At 40.4% G+C, this 18,999-nt stretch overlaps 1 protein-coding gene across 2 annotated transcripts; it reads left to right on the forward strand.

Annotated features, from left to right (window-relative positions):
- Positions 1–1,822: 1,822 nt before the first annotated feature.
- Positions 1,823–18,748, forward strand: ADORA2A (adenosine A2a receptor). 2 transcript variants are annotated; one of them, XM_044289554.1, is made up of 3 exons: positions 1,823–1,957; positions 3,586–4,136; positions 17,797–18,748. In XM_044289554.1, exons 2-3 carry the CDS (start codon positions 3,793–3,795, stop codon positions 18,614–18,616), a joined length of 1,164 nt encoding a protein of 387 aa, XP_044145489.1. In that variant the 5' UTR covers positions 1,823–1,957; positions 3,586–3,792; the 3' UTR covers positions 18,617–18,748. The 2 variants fall into 2 exon arrangements, with proteins under 2 accessions (XP_044145489.1, XP_044145497.1); XM_044289562.1 differs by having other exon boundaries at positions 1,830–1,957; positions 3,589–4,136.
- The last annotated feature ends 251 nt before the right edge of the window (positions 18,749–18,999 follow it).

Raw genomic sequence — 18,999 nt, forward strand, 5'->3', positions numbered from 1 at the left:
ATTATTAGCAGATCTCGACTTATTCATACATTTTTCTAGCCGCTAGTGCTCCATTCTGTGTTTGTACGGTTTACGTTAATATCAAAAAAGAAAAATGCATGTAAATAAATGGAAAGACAAAATAAACAAGCTTCCCAAGAATTTGGGGAAGTCTTTAGGTCAGCTTTTCAAAAGAAAGTACAAACACCTGTGTGAAGACAGAAATACTTTAGCGTCTTTCGAGTACAATGGAATGGAATGCTTTTGTGTAACTATTCCCTAAAGGCAGAGTCATGGAGAGGAGCAAAGCTGATGGATCTACTCACTGGAAAATTAAAAGGTAACAGAATGCGGAAGAGAAAGCAGAGAAAGTGTACGGGTCCTATTAGAATGGAAGATATTTTTTCATTAATGAACAGCGATCGAAAATTTAGCGCGATTGAAAATCAATCATCGCTAAATATTTTCGTTGTTTCCTAATCACAGAGATCGTTGCTCACTCACTCACCCCTAGAGCATTTACACTGATAAAAGACTGACAGATTCGACAAGGGGATATGGTGATGATGTAGCTTTTACTGCCATGATTACTACTCTGTTCATTGAAGATGTTATGGTAAGGGGAACCTTCACGTTCAGCAATTTTTTATAAACAATGCATCTTATGGGTGTTACTATAGCCAAAGCAGCCATAACACCTGCTATGGGGCCCAAAAGTTCAAGGAGTATCCAGTCTACAGATATTGATGACCTATCCTCAGAATAAGGGTCAATTCACACGTCCGTTAGAACACTCCGTTTCCGTTCCGATTTAAATCAGAAAGTTTTTTCGGATCCGTTAATTTTAATTGCCTCTGCAAAAATGCAGACACAAATCATAGTGCTGTCCAAATCACGAAATCCGTTCCGTTTTCCTATTTTCGAGTATGCGGATCCTGAAAAAAAATTAAGCTTGTCCTACTTTCTGTCCGTTTTTCGGGTCCGTTGTCCTTCAAGTCAATGGATCCACATAAATGCGGATGACATGCACAAAACCATCCGAATGTCATCCGATTTTGCGGATCTGTTAACAGGAAAATGGATGGAAAAAAATCAACGGAAGCACGGAACTGATTCGGAAGCACTTTAGTAAAAAAAACTGAAGGTTGTACTGAAAAACAGATCCGCAAAAAAAACGTTTTTCTGGAAAGGTAAAAATACTGACGTGTGAATGGACCCTAAGGGCTCATGCACATGGCCGTAGCCTGGCCGTGCTGGTATTGCAGGCCGCAATCCGTGAGGTCGGTGTGGAGGAACAGAGGCACTGAACCCCATGGAAGCACTGTTTTATTAACAGCACAAGCTAAAATCTCATAAATCCTGTATTTACTCATGTAAGACTGCATGCCTAAGCAGCTGTTCATAAAGAAAGGGAAGCTATTCCCAAATGTAAAGAAAATGGAGTGCTTCACATCATCAATATTTCCCAACATTACCCATGTACGGCCAGCTTTACAAAGCACATGTAGGAGGAAAACATTTGCTGGCGTGTCCCAGGAAATAAAAGCTGGACTGATAAAATACAAAAGTGGCTGCAAACAGATGCATAAGAGTAAATGCAAAAATAATGAACCATGCATGATCAATGTCGGAGACACAAGAATGCGGAGTATCTGTCAAGCCAATAAAAAAGTGCATACATTTCTTTTTAGAAAAGTCTGTGCTGAAAATACACACAGTAACATAGGAAATAGAATTTGCATATGTGTGAGAGAGAAGAGGTGTGTGTGAGAATGACTGGCAGGAGAGACAATGTGACAGGGGCGGGAGGCAGCCAGCAGGAGGGTGGAGGGAGTCAGAGCAGGGGAGGTGGACCGTGGAGAGACACACAGCACTTTGGAGAGAGCAAAGAAGATGACGAGTTCATGGGACTGAGCACTAATAGAGATATCCTGTCACTTCATACTGTGGAGAGTAAAATCAAGATTTTCCCAGCAAGGTAAGAAACTGCTTGTTACTTTCATAGAGTAGATATAGACAGGGTAGATATGGTCTGAGTTGACATGGACAGAGGTGTGGATGACTGCAGGATCATTTATAGTGATGATTATGGCTTCTGACGCTGGATCATCTCCATTCTAATAACTTTCCATTCTAATGGCTTTAAAAAAACAGAATTGTGGTCAAGCAGATTGCAATTATTCTTCAGTGTTGGTCAAAACAGGAATCAGAAGTTTGATGAACACGGAAACACCATGGTGGTTTGGGTTAGTCGATGGAATAGTTGAATGTTCTTGATTTTGAGGGGCAAGAAACTTGTAGCGACTATTCCATTTTGGTAATGCTGCATTCACATTATGTTTTTACCATAATCTGCCCTGGAAAAATGAGTCCATACGGTTTTATTGGTCAAAGACCAAAAGAAGGACCGCTTGGCATCCTTCTTGCTGTAAAGCATCAATATACCATGAAAACAAGAGGATGCAATAGTGTAGCAAACGACACTATTCCACACAATGATATCCAGCATGCTTTGGGTGAGGGATCCCAATGTTTAGCATGTACGTCCTAGTGTCAATGTCAAGAGAGGCCATAAATCATATTTCATTGCCTTCTTGCAAAGTGCTGTACATTAAAAATGAACTTAGCACTAAAAGTGTTATAAATCCAGCATGTGTCACAGTATGCAATGTAGCATAAGAAATACAAGTGCACTCTAGACTATTATTTTGCAGAATGAGTTCTGCCCATATCAACCTATAATCCATGTAGGATCCTTTATGTGTGACAGATATAGTTAGGCAACCTTGACAATCCAAGAGGTTATCTTGGGTTTTAGTTGTTAGCAATAAATTATGCTGTTAAAGTGGGTGAGGCTAATGTTGCTTAGGCGCTCCTGTCTTCGAGGCATCTGTATGCAAAGGCCCATTCTACCTAATTATTACACTCAGCTACTGGATGTATTGGAGAAGATGGATGACCTGTCTAGAAAGGAATACATTTCATTTTGTAGGGGGAAAAAAAAGGACAGAGTAGGAAAAACTAATTTCCAACCGGCTCTATTGTTTTTGGTCTCATTCTTCACTAGATACATTGATGTAGGTTGTTTATGAAGTTGTGTAGATTACACAAGTACATTGAGGCTTGGGTGTGTCACTGTGGATTACACTGGGTTCTGGGTGAAGTGATATATTTTTTTGACCCGTGGGCCTTTGCTTACTCATAGTGTATCTATGTTGTACACTTGTTACAAAGCTGGGGGCGTACGAGTGGTTTTTACTGATAATGGATGCGCACAGCTAGAGGGAGCGTGAACATGGAAATACAAGCCTATAGCACTTCTACGGTTCAGGAGCTTATCTACTGCTGCTTTTCAGACCTATTACAAATGACCAGACCTGGCAGCTGCAACTTTGATAGCATTGTGTCAGTAAATCAATAATACATTTATTTCCTGTTTGCATTGTTGTGTGTGATGCATTTATATACTCAATATTATATTACGTTGCCAAATGTTCTTTGAGTAGTTAATATAGTTAAAGATAATGTCGCTGTGTTTATCCACTGCATGTCGTACAGTAAAATACTGCTGGAGTACTTTTAGTGCTAACTTAATCCTTTCTCCAGCAGGAATTTGGCTCTGCTGCATTGTACTTAACCAGTATGGACTGCCTGTGGATTTTGATCAGTGATGGGTCTTGAGGCTCTGGCTGCTGAAACAATGTACCGGCTGACCAATGCCTGGAGTACCACCGCTATACTACAAAGAAAGTGAGCGACTGCAGAAATGACTGATGAGGCACCAGCACTTCTTTACTCCATGCCAACATCACCATGTTAAAAAAGGGGTTCGAAACAGAGGACCTGATTTACATAGTCCTAGAGGTGGTCATTGCCGTTTTGGCCATCCTTGGCAACGTACTGGTGTGCTGGGCTGTGTGGATTAACAGCAACTTACAGAACGCTACCAACTATTTTGTGGTATCCCTGGCTGCGGCAGATATCGCTGTGGGGGTACTTGCTATTCCGTTTGCTGTTGCGATAAGCACTGGATTTTGTGCTACCTTCCATGCTTGTCTCTTTATTGCTTGCTTCGTTTTGGTGCTGACGCAGAGTTCCATCTTCAGTCTTCTGGCGATAGCTGCAGACCGCTATATTGCTATTCGCATCCCACTCAGGTAAGAAAGCTTTAGAAAATGTTTACATCCAGTTAAATGTATTAAAATACCCTCTATTCAAATCATACGCATGGCGTGCATCCATATGACAATGCTTCTATCTTAGATATCTTAAAATAAATGAAAAACTCAGGCTGCTTTCACACTAGCGTTTTTTGCGGATCCGTCATAGATCTGCAAAAACGCTTCCGTTATAATAATACAAACACATGCATGCGTCATGTATGGATCCGGTTGTATTATGTCTTCTAAAGCCATGACAGATCCGTCATCAACAGCCTTGAAAGTCAATGGCGGATCCATTTTCTATTGAGCCAGATTGTGTCAGAGAAAACTGATCCGTCCCCATTGAGTTACTTTGTGTGCCAGGACGGACCTGTTTGGCTCCGCTTCGTCAGGCGGACAGCAAAACGCTGCAGGCAGCGTTTTTGGTGTCCGCCTCCAGAGCGGAATGGAGGCGGAACAGAGGCAAACTAATGCGTTCTGAGCGGATCCTTTTCCATTCAGAATGCATTAGGGCCAAACTGATCTGTTTTGGACTGCTTGTGAGAGCCCTGAACAGATCTCACAAACGGAAAGCCAAAACGCTAGTGTGAAAGTAGCCTGACTCGTATACTCAATGTAAGGCCTCCTGCACACGACAGTATTTTTTAACGTCCCGCAAAACGTGGTTCAGTTGTACCGTGATCCGTGCCCGTTTTATCTTCCGTGGGTCCACCGTGATTTTTGGAGGATCCACGGACAAGAAAAATGAAAAAAAAAATCTAAGTCAAGTTTGCCATTGAAATGATAGGAAAAAACGGACACAGATCAGGGACGCGGATGACAATATTGTGTGCATCCGTGATTTTTCACGGACCCATTGACTTGAATGGGTCCGTGAACCGTTGGCCGTGAAAAAAATAGGACAGGTCATATTTTTTTCACGGCCAGGAAACACGGATCACTGATGCGGCTGCCAAACGGTGCAGTTTCCGATTTTTACACGGACCCATTGAAAGTCAATGGGACCACAGAAAAACACGTTCAACGGGACAACGGCCACGGGTGCACACAACGGTCGTGTGCAGGAGGCCTATATATGCTGCTAAGGGGTAATAAAATAGCTTTTTTATTTTTTAAAATAACAAAATCAGTAATTTCTAACCAATCCCCTGCTGCTTCTGTGCCGATGCCACCCCGATCCCCGCTGGTCGCAGTTCAGCAGGCTCCAGCCATGACGTGTTGACACATGACTACAGGCTGTAGGTGAGGTGATGACATCAGTGAGGGAGTGATTGGCTGCAGCAGTCACATGTTTTGCTGCTAAAACCTCACTGGAACCAGGTGAACAGAGACCGGTGGGGGGACAGGGAAATGTTGACATAGAAGCAGCAGGGGATTGATTAAGTAGTAATGTTTTTGTTATTTGACACCATTGTGAGCCGTTATTGTGGGGTTAGAAAACCTTCTTTAATTAAATCTCTTTGCGGATGGCAACCAGTACAGCCACTATGAAAGCTTCAACAGAGGATGTCACTCAGCTATACTAGCCTTCTGAACATTAGTCTGCCTATTAGTTCCAGAAAAATTGAAAGACAAGGCACTCCCCATTTAGTTAGAATCCTTTTATTGTGATCGCAGATACATAGGAGGGAAAAATTTAGGTGACTCCCATTTCGTGCCTCCGTAGGCCAGACGAAAGTGCGTGAGTGCACAAAATGGCCGTCACATTACTTTCCACCACCTATTTACCTGCGATCACAATTCAAAGATTTTAACTATATGGGGAGTGCCTTGTCTTTCAATTTTTCTGGGACTGCAAGTTACATTTCTTATGACGTAGAGCATCACGTATGATCGGTTTTATTGATTCCTAATCAGCGTCTGCAATAGTTACTATATGAGGTCTTAGTCCTCATTTACACGACCGTATTAATGGGATGTATCCGATCTGCTATTTTGCTGAACGGGTGCGGACCCTTTCATTTTAATGGGGCCACAAATGATGCTCCATTCCGTGGCCTTTAAAAAAAAAGATAGAACATGTTCTATTCTTGTCCGTTTTGCAGACAAGAATAGGCATTTCTATAATGGACTTCTGTTCCGTTCTGTAAATTGCAGAAGGCACAAGAGCAGCATCTGTGTTTTGCAGATCCACAATTTGTGGCCCGCAAAACACAGAGCGGTCGTCTGAATTGGCCCTTATGCCTCTTTCACACGAGTGTGACGGATTAGGTCCGGATGCGTTCAGGATGCGTTCAGTGAAACTCGCACCATTTTGCAGGCAAGTTCAGTCAGTTTTGTCTGCGATTGTGTTCAGTTGTTCATTTTTTTCCGCGTGGGTGCAATGCGTTTTGATGCGTTTTTCACACGCGTGATAAAAAACGGAAGGTTTACAAACAACATCTCTTAGCAACCATTAGTGAAAAACACATTGCTGCGACTGACCAGTTTGGTGATCCTTCACCACCACTGACATTAGAGATCTTGGAGTAGGCAGCAACAGCGGGGACCACCCTCCTTGGGCTGATCTGGGTACTGTCGCCAGAAAACTGGGGGGCGGCCGTTGCTACCTCCTCTTCCTGATCTGATGCCAATAATGGCTGCGCATTGGTAAGGTTTTGTAATGGATGGGAAAATAATTCCTCTGACTCGAGCGGAGGGGATATGGTGGTGGTGGTGGTGGTGTCTTTGGGGGTGCACACAGCAGAGAGTGAAGAGGGTGCAGATAGAGAGCATGAGTAGGGTGCAGAAGCGGAAGGCTGAGTGAGCCACTCAACCAAGTTTGGTGCGTCCTTTGACGTAATCGCACGCACCTTCTGCAACTTCACACTTAGGCTCCGGCCTGGTGCACCTGCCCGACCCCTAACACCCCTGCGGAATGGCCTGCCTCTTCCTCTGCCTGTTATTTTCAAAATGACCCTGTGACAAAAGATCTCTGGAAGGGCAGTATTTGTGGAAGAAGGTATATCACACCCCTGCTTCAATCTGTTTTTTTGGGGGGCAACTGCTAAATCACACCAGTAGAAATTATTGGTTCCAATACCGTTTGCCACTCTGTGTAGATGCAGTAACGCATCAAAACCGCAAACAAATGCTGCACTACCTAAATGCACTATATGGAAAGTATATTATTGGTATATAACACCCCTACTTCAATCAGTTTTTTGGGAGGGCAACTGGTAAATCACACGAATAGAAATTATTTCTTCAAATAGTGGTTTTCACTCTGTGTAAATGCAGTAAAGCAGCAAAACCGCAAACAAATGCTGCACTACCTAAATGCACTATATGGAAAGTATATTATTGGTATATAACACCCCTACTTCAATCAGTTTTTTGGGAGGGCAACTGGTAAATCACACGAATAGAAATTATTTCTTCAAATAGTGGTTTTCACTCTGTGTAAATGCAGTAAAGCAGCAAAACCGCAAACAAATGCTGCACTACCTAAATGCACTATATGGAAAGTATATTATTGGTATATAACACCCCTACTTCAATCAGTTTTTTGGGGGCAACTGGTTAATCACACCAGTAGAAATTATTTTTTGAAATAGTGTATTTCACTCTGTGTAGATGCGGTAATGCAGCAAAACCATAGACAAATGCTGCACTACCTAAATGCACTATATAGAAAGTATATTATTGGTATATAGCACCCCTGCCTCAATTAGTTTTTTTGGGGGGCAACTGGTCAATCGTGGTAGCGTTTGGCACTCTGTGTGGCTGCAGTATCGCAGCAGAACTGCACACAACTGCTGCGCAATACAATTGCACTATAATATACTTTTTATGTTAGAAAGTATATTATAAGTATATTACACCCCTCAGTAAGACACACCTATCGATATCACACCTATACCAGTCCTTAAAAGGACTTTTGTGGACCTATTAGCTAGCGTTTGGTGTCCCTAACAGTCTGTCCCTGCTCCACACAGCAATCTCTCCCTACACTGGCAAAAGACTGAATGTAAAATGGCGGCCAGATCGGGTTTATTTATAGGGTAGGGGGTATGTCCATGTGCTGAAATGTCTCAATTGACTGTCCTGTACCACCTGATGGATGTGTCATGGGTCAAAGTTCTTCATAATGTAAAAGAATATGGCAGGCACGTATATCCACCTATGTTCGCCTGTTTGCGAACAGCGAACGAGCAAAGTTCACCGTGAAACGACCGCCGGGTGAACCGCGAGGCCATCTCTAATGATAACCATATTGGTTGCCACCCGTAAATAAATGTTACTGAGTAACAACTTTATAGAGCTCTTAAATTGGTTTTCAGGTACTTTTAGTTTTTTTTTTAATCAGATAATTTTTTTATTATTAATAATTTTACTAAATACAAACAAAAACTAAAAATAAATACAAGAAAGGGATATCCATATACATAAAAATCTGAAATTTAGACAATAAGCATTTCTTTAAACACATTTAAACACATTGCAATGTTACATAGTGAATACTTTACGAAGCAAAAATATACCCTTTCAAATGTATCTCAACATATAATGAACCCACCCAGCGATGAGACGAATACAGCACCTCTAACATAAATGCCCCTGGTCAGGGTGCAGAAGAACCAGAGCCCGGTTGTCTGGTAACTTAGATGATGACGGGCTTATCATTGATGGTCATTAGTACTGGTTTAGTGGGGTCCAAAACCTAGCCACTGTGTAGTTTGACACCAGCATACTGCAGCCTAGCTCCCATTCACTTACATGAGTAGTGATGAGCGGCAGGGGTCAATAGAATTTGCAATATTTCATGAATATTTGATAGAATATTCATAGAATATTCGCAAATTCGAATATTCGTTAGGAGTAGTGTTTATTGCGAATTTTCGTAATGCAAATTTTTGTAATGAGAATCAATGAGATCGTGAAAACTCAGACCTGATGGTATATTCTAACCCCCAGGCGTTCCCATGGTGACTGACGGGGACGAGTATGCCAAAGTGGAACAACTGTACAGATTTAAAAAAAAAAGATGAATATTCTAAAAAACTAATATATTTGTTTTTTAGAATATTTGTAATATTCTAAAACAAGAATATATAGCAATATAGCGAATATTCGAAAAAACAACAACGAATGTAGAACAATTTAGCTAATATAGTGCTATAATCGTTTTTTTTTATTAGTTGTAATTTTTTTCCAATCTGAACTTCAGATGAGAAAAAAATTACAACTATTAGACAAAGAAGATTATAGCACTATATTAGCTAAATTGCTCTATATTCGTTTTTTCCGAATATTCGCTATATTGCTATATATTCATTTTTTAGAACATTCGTAACATTCTAAAATAAGAATATATAGCAAATTATAATATTACAAAAAATTCCCATTATGAAAATTCGCAATCAACGCTACTCCTAAAGTCAAAGATATTGCAGCCTTCTCATTGGCCCACAAGCTAGAAGCAGGGAGGGATCATGTGTACTGATAAAAAAAAAATCTATATCAATATAGCGAATATTCGAAAAAAACGAATATAGAGCAATTTAGCTAATATAGTGCTATAATCTTCTTTGTCTAATAGTTGTAATTTTTTTCTCATCTGAAGTTCAGATTGGAAAAAAATTACAACTATTAAAAAAAAAGATTGTAGCACTATATTAGCTAAATTGTTCTACATTTATTTTTTTCTAATATTCGCTATATATCCTTGTTTTAGAATATTACGAATATTCTAAAAAAAAGGAAAAATATAGCACTATATCGAATATATTAGTTTTTTAGAATCTATTTATTTTAAATCTGTACAGTTGTTTCACTTTAGCATACTCCGCCCCGACAAGCGTCCACGTCACCATGGGAACGCCTGGGGGTTAGAATATACCATCGGATCTGAGTTTTCACGATCTCTTTGATTCTCATTACAAAAATTTGCATTACGAAAATTCGCAATCAACACTACTCCTAAAGTCAAAGATATTGCAGCCTTCTCATTGGCCCACAAGCTAGAAGCAGGGAGGGATCATGTGTACTGATTAAAAAAAATCTCGAATATTCAAAATTACGAATATATATCACTATATTCTAAATATTCGCAAATTCGAGATATTCGTGATCAACACTATGCATGAGTGCTGAGCTGCAGTACCCCAGTGTGGCCACTACATAGTAGAGTAGAAGTTGTGCTTTTGGCTTTGTACACTGATTGGAGGGCTGCAGAGTGCCCCACCCCCACAATCTGATATTGATGATAGGCCATCAATATCTAAGTTCTGGAAAACACCTTTAAATACATGACAAGGTTTATACTTGATACAATATATCTTTTTATTATTTTGCATACTGAGATTTGACTCAGGAGATCTGGCAAGAAAACTGGGGTTATTACTTAAAGAGAACCTGTAACTATGAAATACAGTATAAAATGCATGCAGCTTGTTATAGAGCAGGAGGAGCTGAGCAGTCTGATATATAGTTTTATGAGAAGAGATTCAGTAAGACTTGTAATATCTCTGGCTTTTCTCAAATTAAGACCACCCCTATGAACAGCTCTTGAGGGCCATCTTCTCAGTGACTGACGGCTATCTCTGTATGCACACTTAGGGCTCATGCACACAAATGTATGCATTTTGCGGTCCGCAAAACACAGATCCACAAAGAATATGGATGATGTCCATATGCATTCAGTATTTTGCGGAACTGAACAGCTGCCCCCTAATAGAACAGTACTATCCTTGTCTATAATGCGGACAATACACCACGCAACAAAAAAAAACTTTTTGTCTGCTACTGGGCAAAAAACATTTGTCCTATACTAAATCGAGTGTGCAGATTACAAATCCGAAGTCAGAATTGTTGTAACACGTCACAAAATTTAGCTATGCATAAGTATGCCTAAATGAATTAAGCACTTGGAAAGCATTGAATAATTTTGAACAGAACGAGTTTTACTCCAACAATTACCTGATCTACATCAAAGTTTGTGTAGTAAACAGTGTATGAAAATGTAATGGAATGACAAAATTTCAAAAAGTCTCGTTTTTCAGTTTAAGGGTACTTTCACACTAGCGTTTTTGTTTTCCGGTATTGAGTTCCGTCACAGTTTTATCTTAATGCATTCTGAATGGAGAGCAATCCGTTCAGGATGCATCAGTTCAGTCCCTCTTATGTTTTTTGGACGGAGAAAATGCCGCAGCATGCTGCAGTTTTCTCTTTTCCGCGAAAAATACTTATCACTTGCCGGAATGCCGGATCCGGCATTAATTTAATTCACGGCATTAACAAATGCATCCGTTTGCGTCCGGATTGCCGTATCCGGCAGGCAGTTACGGCGATGGAACTGCCTGCCGGAAACCTCTGCCGCAGGTGTGAAAGTACCCTAAAAGTCTTACTTGAGCAAGGCCCAGTACTGTTAAAGGTGCTTCAGGCATCTGCTTTTGCGTTTGTGAACGGTCATATTTTCCTGTTGCAAAAACCCGCAGTAGTCCCCCATCATGTTGGGATTCCAGCGGCCTTGATACCTGTTCTCCATTGTAGAAATATCTTTATGGAACCACTCTCCATGTTTATCATTTATGTGTCCCAAATTGGGTGGGAAAAAGTAAAGATGGGAATGTAAGAGATGCACTTTCAATGGCATTCGGCAGCCAAGTTGTTCATATGCTGTAAGCATGTTGTCTACTAATTCAGCATAGTTTGCAAAGTCCCCAAACATGGCGCCCACTCGCGTGTGCAGCGGGCGCCATAGCTGCCGAGTTTCTGCTATTTTAAATAGAAGAGACCCGCGGCACATGTTGTGGCTGATCGCATACATTTTCCCTTTCAGATACCGTAGTCAAATGTGACCACAGCATCTGCGCAGTCCGTAAGCGGAAGTCGGGGAACCTGTTACATTGATCCAATAGGCTGAAGCCTCAAGCAGGCTTTGGTGCCTATTAGATGACTATACCAATACAGGCTACTAGGTGGCAGCATTGTATTGGTATAGTGTAGGGATGCCCAACCTACGGCCCTCCAGCTGTTGCAAAACTACAACTCTCAGCATGCCTGGGCAGCCTACAGCTATTAGCGCATGCGGGGAGTTGTAGTTTTGCAACAGCTGGAGGGCCGCAGGTTGAGCATCCCTGGTATAGTGCAAATTAAGTGTTCAATGGTGTCTATATAGACATCAATGAACACAATAGACAATCTAATGATTGCCAGTTATTGTCACCCAAGGTGACTTAAAAAAAGTTAAAAATATAAAAAGTATAAATAAAAGTTCAAATCACCCCCTTTCCTTAAAATAAAAATACTTAATAAAAAAAAAAAACATCATGGGCATCACCGCATGCAAAAATGCCCATACTATTAAAATATAACAATATTAATGGCATATTGGACTTCTCCAAAGCATTTGACACTGTACCACATAAAAGGTTAGTATAGAAAATGAGAATGCTCGGACTGGGAAAAAAAATTCTGTATGTGGGTAAGTAACTGGCTCAGTGATAGAAAACAGAGGGTGGTTATTAGTGGTACACACTCAGATTGGGTCACTGTCACTAGTGGGGTACCTCAGGGGTCAGTATTGGGCCCTATTCTCTTCAATATATTTATTAATGATCTTGTAGAAGGCTTGCACAGTAAAATATCAATTTTCGCAGATGACACTAAACTGTGTAAAGTAATTAACACTGAAGAGTACAGGATACTACTACAGAGCGATCTGGATAGACTGGAGGCTTGGGCAGATAAGTGGCAGATGAGGTTTAACACTGACAAATGTAAGGTTATGCACATGGGAAGGAATAATGCAAGTCACCCGTACATACTAAATGGTAAAACACTGGGTAACACTGACATGGAAAAGGATCTAGGAATTTTAATAAACAGCAAACAAAGCTGTAAAAAACAGTGTCAGGCAGCTGCTGCCAAGGCCCATAAAGATAATGGGTTGGTTGCATCAAAAGGGGCATAGATGCCCGTGATGAGAACATAGTCCTACCACTTTACAAATAACTAGTCAGACCACACAGGGAGTACTGTGTACAGTTCTGGGCTCCTGTGAACAAGGCAGACATAGCAGAGCTGGAGAGGGTCCAGAGGAGGGCAACTAAAATAATAACTGGAAAGGTGGGACTACAGAACCCTGAAAGATTATCAACATTAGGGTTATTTACTTTAGAAAAAGACAACTGAGGGGAGATCTAATTACTATGTATAAATATATCAGGGGTCAGTATAGAGATCTCTCCCATCAGCTATTTATCCCCAGGACTGTGACTGTGACGAGGGGACATCCTCTGCGTCTGGAGGAAAGAAGGTTTGTACACAAACATAGAAAAGGATTCTTTACGGTAAGAGCAGTGAGACTATGGAACTCTCTGCCTGAGGAGGTGGTGATGGTGAGTACAATAAAGGAATTCAAGAGGGGCCTGGATGTATTTCTGAAGCGTAATAATATTACAGGCTATAGCTACTAGAGAGGGGTCGTTGATCCAGGGAGTTATTCTGATTGCCTTACTGGAGTCGGGAAGGAATTTTTCCCACCTTAAAGGGAACCTGTCACTGGGATTTTAGGTATAGAGCTGAGGACATGGGTTGCTAGATGGCCGCTGGCACATCTGCAATACCCAGTCCCCATAGCTCTGTGTGCTTTTATTGTGTCAAAAGAACTATTTGATACATATGCAAATTAACCTGAGATGAGTCCTGTATGTGAGATGAGTCAGAGACAGGACTCATCTCAGGTTAATTTGCATATGTATCAAATCGTTTTTTTGACACAATAAAAGCACACAGAGCTATGGGGACTGGGTATTGCGGATGTGCTAGCGGCCATCTAGTAACCCATGTCCTCAGCTCTATACACAAAATCCCGGTGACAGTTTCCCTTTAAGGCTAGGTCTACACGACGACATTTGTGGCGCGACATTTTGTTGCACTAATGTCGCGCAACAATTTTTATAATGGCAGTCTATGGTGTCGCACTGCAACATGCTGCGACTGCGATGCAACAGTCGCAGAAAATCCATTTGAGATGGATTTTTCTGCGACTGTTGCTTTGCAGTATGTTGCATGTTGCAGTGCGAAACCATAGACTGCCATTATAAAAATTGTCGTGCGACATTAGTGCAACAAAATGTTGCGCTACAAATGTTGCAGTGTAGTTGTGCCCTATCTATCACGCGACTTATTGTCGCGCGACAAATGTCGTCGTTTAGACGTAGCCTAAGTGGGGAAAATTGGCTTCTACCTCAGTTTTTTTTTTGTCTTCCTCTGGATCAACTTGCAGGGTAACAGGCCGAACTGGATGGACAGATGTCTTTTTTCGGCCTTATATACTATGTTACTATACGGCAAATGGCGTAACGGGAAAAAAAATTAAAACAGCTAATTTGCCATTTTTTGTCACTTCAACTACCCAATAAATTTTTTATAAAAAGTGATCAAAAAGTCGCACACACTTCAAATTGGTATCACTGAAAATAACAGATCGTCCTGCAAAAAATGAGCCCTCACACAGCCCCGTACACATAACTACTAAAAAGTTATAGGGGTCAGAATATGGTTATGAATTTTTTTTTTCCCTCAAAGGTTTTAATTATTATTATTTTTTTCAGTATTAAAACGCAAGAAAAATTATACAAGTGTGGTATCGTTGTAACCGTACTGACCTGGAGAATGAAGATAACAGATCAATTTTACCACATAGTGTACAGAGTAAAAAATAAAAACCTTTATCAGAATTGCGTTTCTTCCCAAATCTGCTTCCTACTACATGCTATGCAACCGTAAATGGTGCCATTAGAGAAAACAACTTGTCCCGCAAAAAATAAGCCCTCATAAGGCTATGTGAATGGAAAAATAAAAAAGTAAGGACTATGGGAAGGCAGGGAGTGAAAAAGGAAAACGCAAAAATGGAAAAAACCCAGGGTCCTTAAGGGGTTAAAATCTAGACGTGTCAAGCAAATTCTGAGCTCATATTTGGAATCATTGCGCTCATTTTAGTATAAATCACATGTTTTTCTCTCAGTAGCAAAATCATTATTGCGCAGTGATAGGATATGTTCTATTTTTTTATGGAACAGACATATGGACACAAAATGCACACGGAGTACCTCATGTTTTTTTTTTTTTGCGGACCCATTGAAATGAATGGTTCTGCATACGGTCTGCAAAAAAACTGGAACAGACTCGGAAAAAAATACTTTCATGTGCATGAGCCCTTACACAGAGAATGCTATCAATCTCTGATAACACCTCTATTTACTGAGGGGTGATCTTAAGTTAGAAAGAGCAGGGATATAAATGTATAAATTACACATTTTACTGAACTTACTGAATCCTTTCCCATAAAACTATATATCAATCTGCTCAGTTCCTCATGTTCTATAACATGCTGCTGGCAGATTGCACTGCATTTTTTGGTAACAGGTCCTCTTTAAGGCCCCTTTCACACGGGCGAGAATTCCATGCAGTAGCAATGCGTGAGGTGAACGCATTGCACCCGCATTGAATCCGGACCGCGTTGCGTGAAAATCGCAGCATGTTCTATATTCTGCGTTTTTCACGCAACACAGGCCCCATAGAAATGAATAGGTCTGCGTGAAAATTGCAAGAATCCGCAAGCAAGTGCGGATGTGGTGGGATTTTCACGCATGGTTGCTAGGAGATGATAGGGATGAAAGAAACCCCGAACCCCATTAAAGTGTATTCATTTTATTATTTTCCCTTATAACCATGTTATAAGGGAATATAATAGCATTTTTAATACAGAATGCTTACTAAAATGTGGATTGAGGGGTTAAAAAATAAAAAAAATGTACTCATCTCATCCGAATGATCGTGCGGCCGGCATTGTCTTCTTGCTTCTTCTTTCAGGACCTGTAAAAGGAACTTTTATGATGTAATGAATGAATGAAGATCAGGACCTGCGCTGACATTACCGAGCTCACCGCTCATCGTGGTGTGCGCGATTACGTCATCACAGGTCCTTTTGCAGGTCCTGAAAGAAGAAGCAAGAAGAACAAGTGGATGAGGGGAGTTAATTATTTTTTTTTTTAACCCCTCAGTCCACATTTTTGTAAGCATTCTGTATTAAGAATGCTATTATTTTCCATTATAACCAGGTTATAAGGGAAAATAATAAAATTAATAGAACACCTAACCCAAACCCAAACATCAGTGAAGAAGTCCGGGTTCGGGTCTAGGTACCACATTCAGTTTTTTCTAACATGCGTGCAAAACGCATTGCACTCGCGTGGAAAAAACTGAACATCTAAACGCAATCGCAATCAAAACTGACTGCAATTGGGTGCCTACTCGCATGTTTTTTCCGCAATGCACACACGAGGCATCTGGAGCAAATCCGTGACACCCTTGTGAAAGAGGCCTAAATCTCTGCTTTTTTTGAGCTCATGAAGGCCCATTTTTCTATTATCAGTGATTGATAGCATTCTCCATATGTACAGATGCAGCCGAGCTAAACTTGATGGTTAACGCGTTAAGTAAAGGATGGCAAGAAAATGTTAGCTGCTTTTCAATGGATTACAATGGCCTTTGTCATGAGATAACCCAGATAACACTGTGACTCGTGTTTTCAGAGTCAAGTTTAGTACAGATACCTCTGTATATAGCAAAAGCTGTCAGTCACTGACAAGACAGTCCCCGGGTACACCTGAGCTCAGAAATGTCAGCAAGATGGAGCAAGATGTTATGCTGAAAGATCTGCTTGATGACGTAATCTAATTCATTATAAGTATCTGTGATATCACCATCTTACCTTTAGAAATAGGTTGTGAACTGATACTATAGTGTCTAAAGTTCCCTTGACCAACATCTTCTATAAATTCACTTCTATGCTATACGTTTTGGTGCAATTAACAGCCAGGCCTTTTTCATTCTTTATAGTACCGTACGTCATTTTATAGATTTCATTTTGGTCCTGTGCCTTTGTGATACTTGCCCCCTATTTTCATGTACACTGTAAATGCTTTTTAACCCCCTTCCCCCCCAATAAGCACATACATTCATGCTATGAATACAATATTGCTGCACATAGAGTTTCTTGTAAATTCTTTATGGTTGTTATATATACCATGCATCTATATTTAGATTTGTAGGTCAATTTTATGATAATGTAACTGGTACCATAATCTTTCCATTTAACTCACTCTATTGCCCTTTACAACCATGTCATTCTGAATAATACACTTCATTTGTCTTTACAGCTTGGACTGCAGGTCATATGACTGCTTCATTTTTCTGACTCCTAAAGTTATGTGTTGACTGCCTAAACGTTTTAGAAAAATTAATTTTCAGTTATTTGTATTAACCTGGTGAACGTGCTATAATATATTGAAAGCAAGAAAGATCTGTCTGGAGTAGTTGTGGTCAGGGAGAAGTCCATGCTTTTGCAGGTCCCTAGTGACCACATACCAGATGTTTTTGTCTACTCTTATACTTGGACACTGTCACTTCTGTATGGAAACAGAAATCCTCCAGCTGTTATCCCATGGATGGGAAGATTTCTGTAAAAAGCATTGAAAATTCCCAGGTTGTCCCCCCTCAATGACCCAACTTCCATGTTATCTCCAACATGTCTATTTATATCTTTTCTTCACATCTGCTTTTTTAAGTTGTACCTATAATTCAAATGGGTTCCTATGTGACAATACTATGTGGTCTAATGCTCATTTTTCAGCTTTAGTTATATTTTCATTTCTCTTCTCAGGTATAACAGTCTGGTAACCAGTCGAAGAGCCAACGTGATCATTGCTGTCTGCTGGCTGCTGTCCTTTGTTATTGGTCTTACTCCCATGCTAGGCTGGAACAGGAAGGATATTGTAGCAGAAAACTCATCTCGATGCAGCGCCCCCATGTTAGAGTGCCTATTTGAAAATGTTGTGACTATGGATTATATGGTATATTATAATTTTTTTGCATGTGTGTTGGTACCATTAGTGCTCATGCTGGGGATTTATTTAAGAATCTTCATGGCAGCCAGACGCCAGCTAAAACAGACTGAGTCAAAAGTGACATGTGGTGAACGCTCTCGGTCAACACTGCAACGAGAAGTCCACGCCGCCAAGTCACTGGCTATTATTGTGGGCCTATTTGCAATCTGCTGGTTACCCCTGCACATCATCAACTGCTTTACTCTCTTCTGTGAGGCTTGTGTGCGCCCCCCACCTTTACTCATGTACTTTGCAATTCTATTTTCTCATGCTAACTCAGTGGTGAATCCATTAATATATGCCTACCGCATACGTGAGTTCCGCCAGACATTTCGTAAGATTTTGCATCAACATATCTTTGGTCGAGCACAACCTTCTCAGACACGTACAGCCAGTGGCAAGTCTTTAACACACGGAACTGATTTAGTGTCAGGAATGAATCAGACTACTTTCAATGGATGCATGGAAATCAATGGGAGTAGCTGTAAATTGAAAGAAGCCTGGCATCAAAATGGGTATCGTACTGGGGAGAGAGTTGACCGGACAACAATTCAAGAATCAGAAAACCAACAGAAAGAAAAGCTGATACATTCTTGAAGTTTACTTTGAGCATAGACATTTACATGTTGTGAACAGAGACGATGGTGGGCTTCTCAAATTGGAGATTATGTGGACTTTTTGTTGCTATGTTTTGACACTCATTTATTTATTAAACAAAACTGCGAAGTTTTTGTGGTTTTTGCCCCTCAACATACAATGTTCTCACAAGCAGGAACAGATCTGTACATTCAAAAATGTCCATTTTACAGATATTTTACAGAATTTCTGCTAATCATTATGATTACTGATAACGAAATATTGTGTGGGTTTGAAAGGGTTCCCTTGGTAGAATACCTTTTAAGTCAAAGTTAGAAATAACAGTAAGAGACTAACATTTTACTTTATAATTATTTAGGATGTTGGATTTCAAGATGGTAAGA

Source organism: Bufo gargarizans, chromosome 1, assembly GCF_014858855.1.
Source record: "Bufo gargarizans isolate SCDJY-AF-19 chromosome 1, ASM1485885v1, whole genome shotgun sequence".
Classification (NCBI taxonomy): Eukaryota; Metazoa; Chordata; class Amphibia; order Anura; family Bufonidae; genus Bufo; species Bufo gargarizans.

What these genes read in the sequence shown, in the direction of transcription:
- ADORA2A (XM_044289554.1), top strand. Translation starts at nt 3,793, where the DNA reads ATGTTAAAAAAGGGGTTCGAAACAGAGGACCTGATTTACATAGTCCTA. An exon ending in GCTATTCGCATCCCACTCAG is followed by an intron (nt 4,137 to 17,796) that starts GTAAGAAAGCTT and finishes TTCTCTTCTCAG; the next exon opens with GTATAACAGTCTGGTAACCA.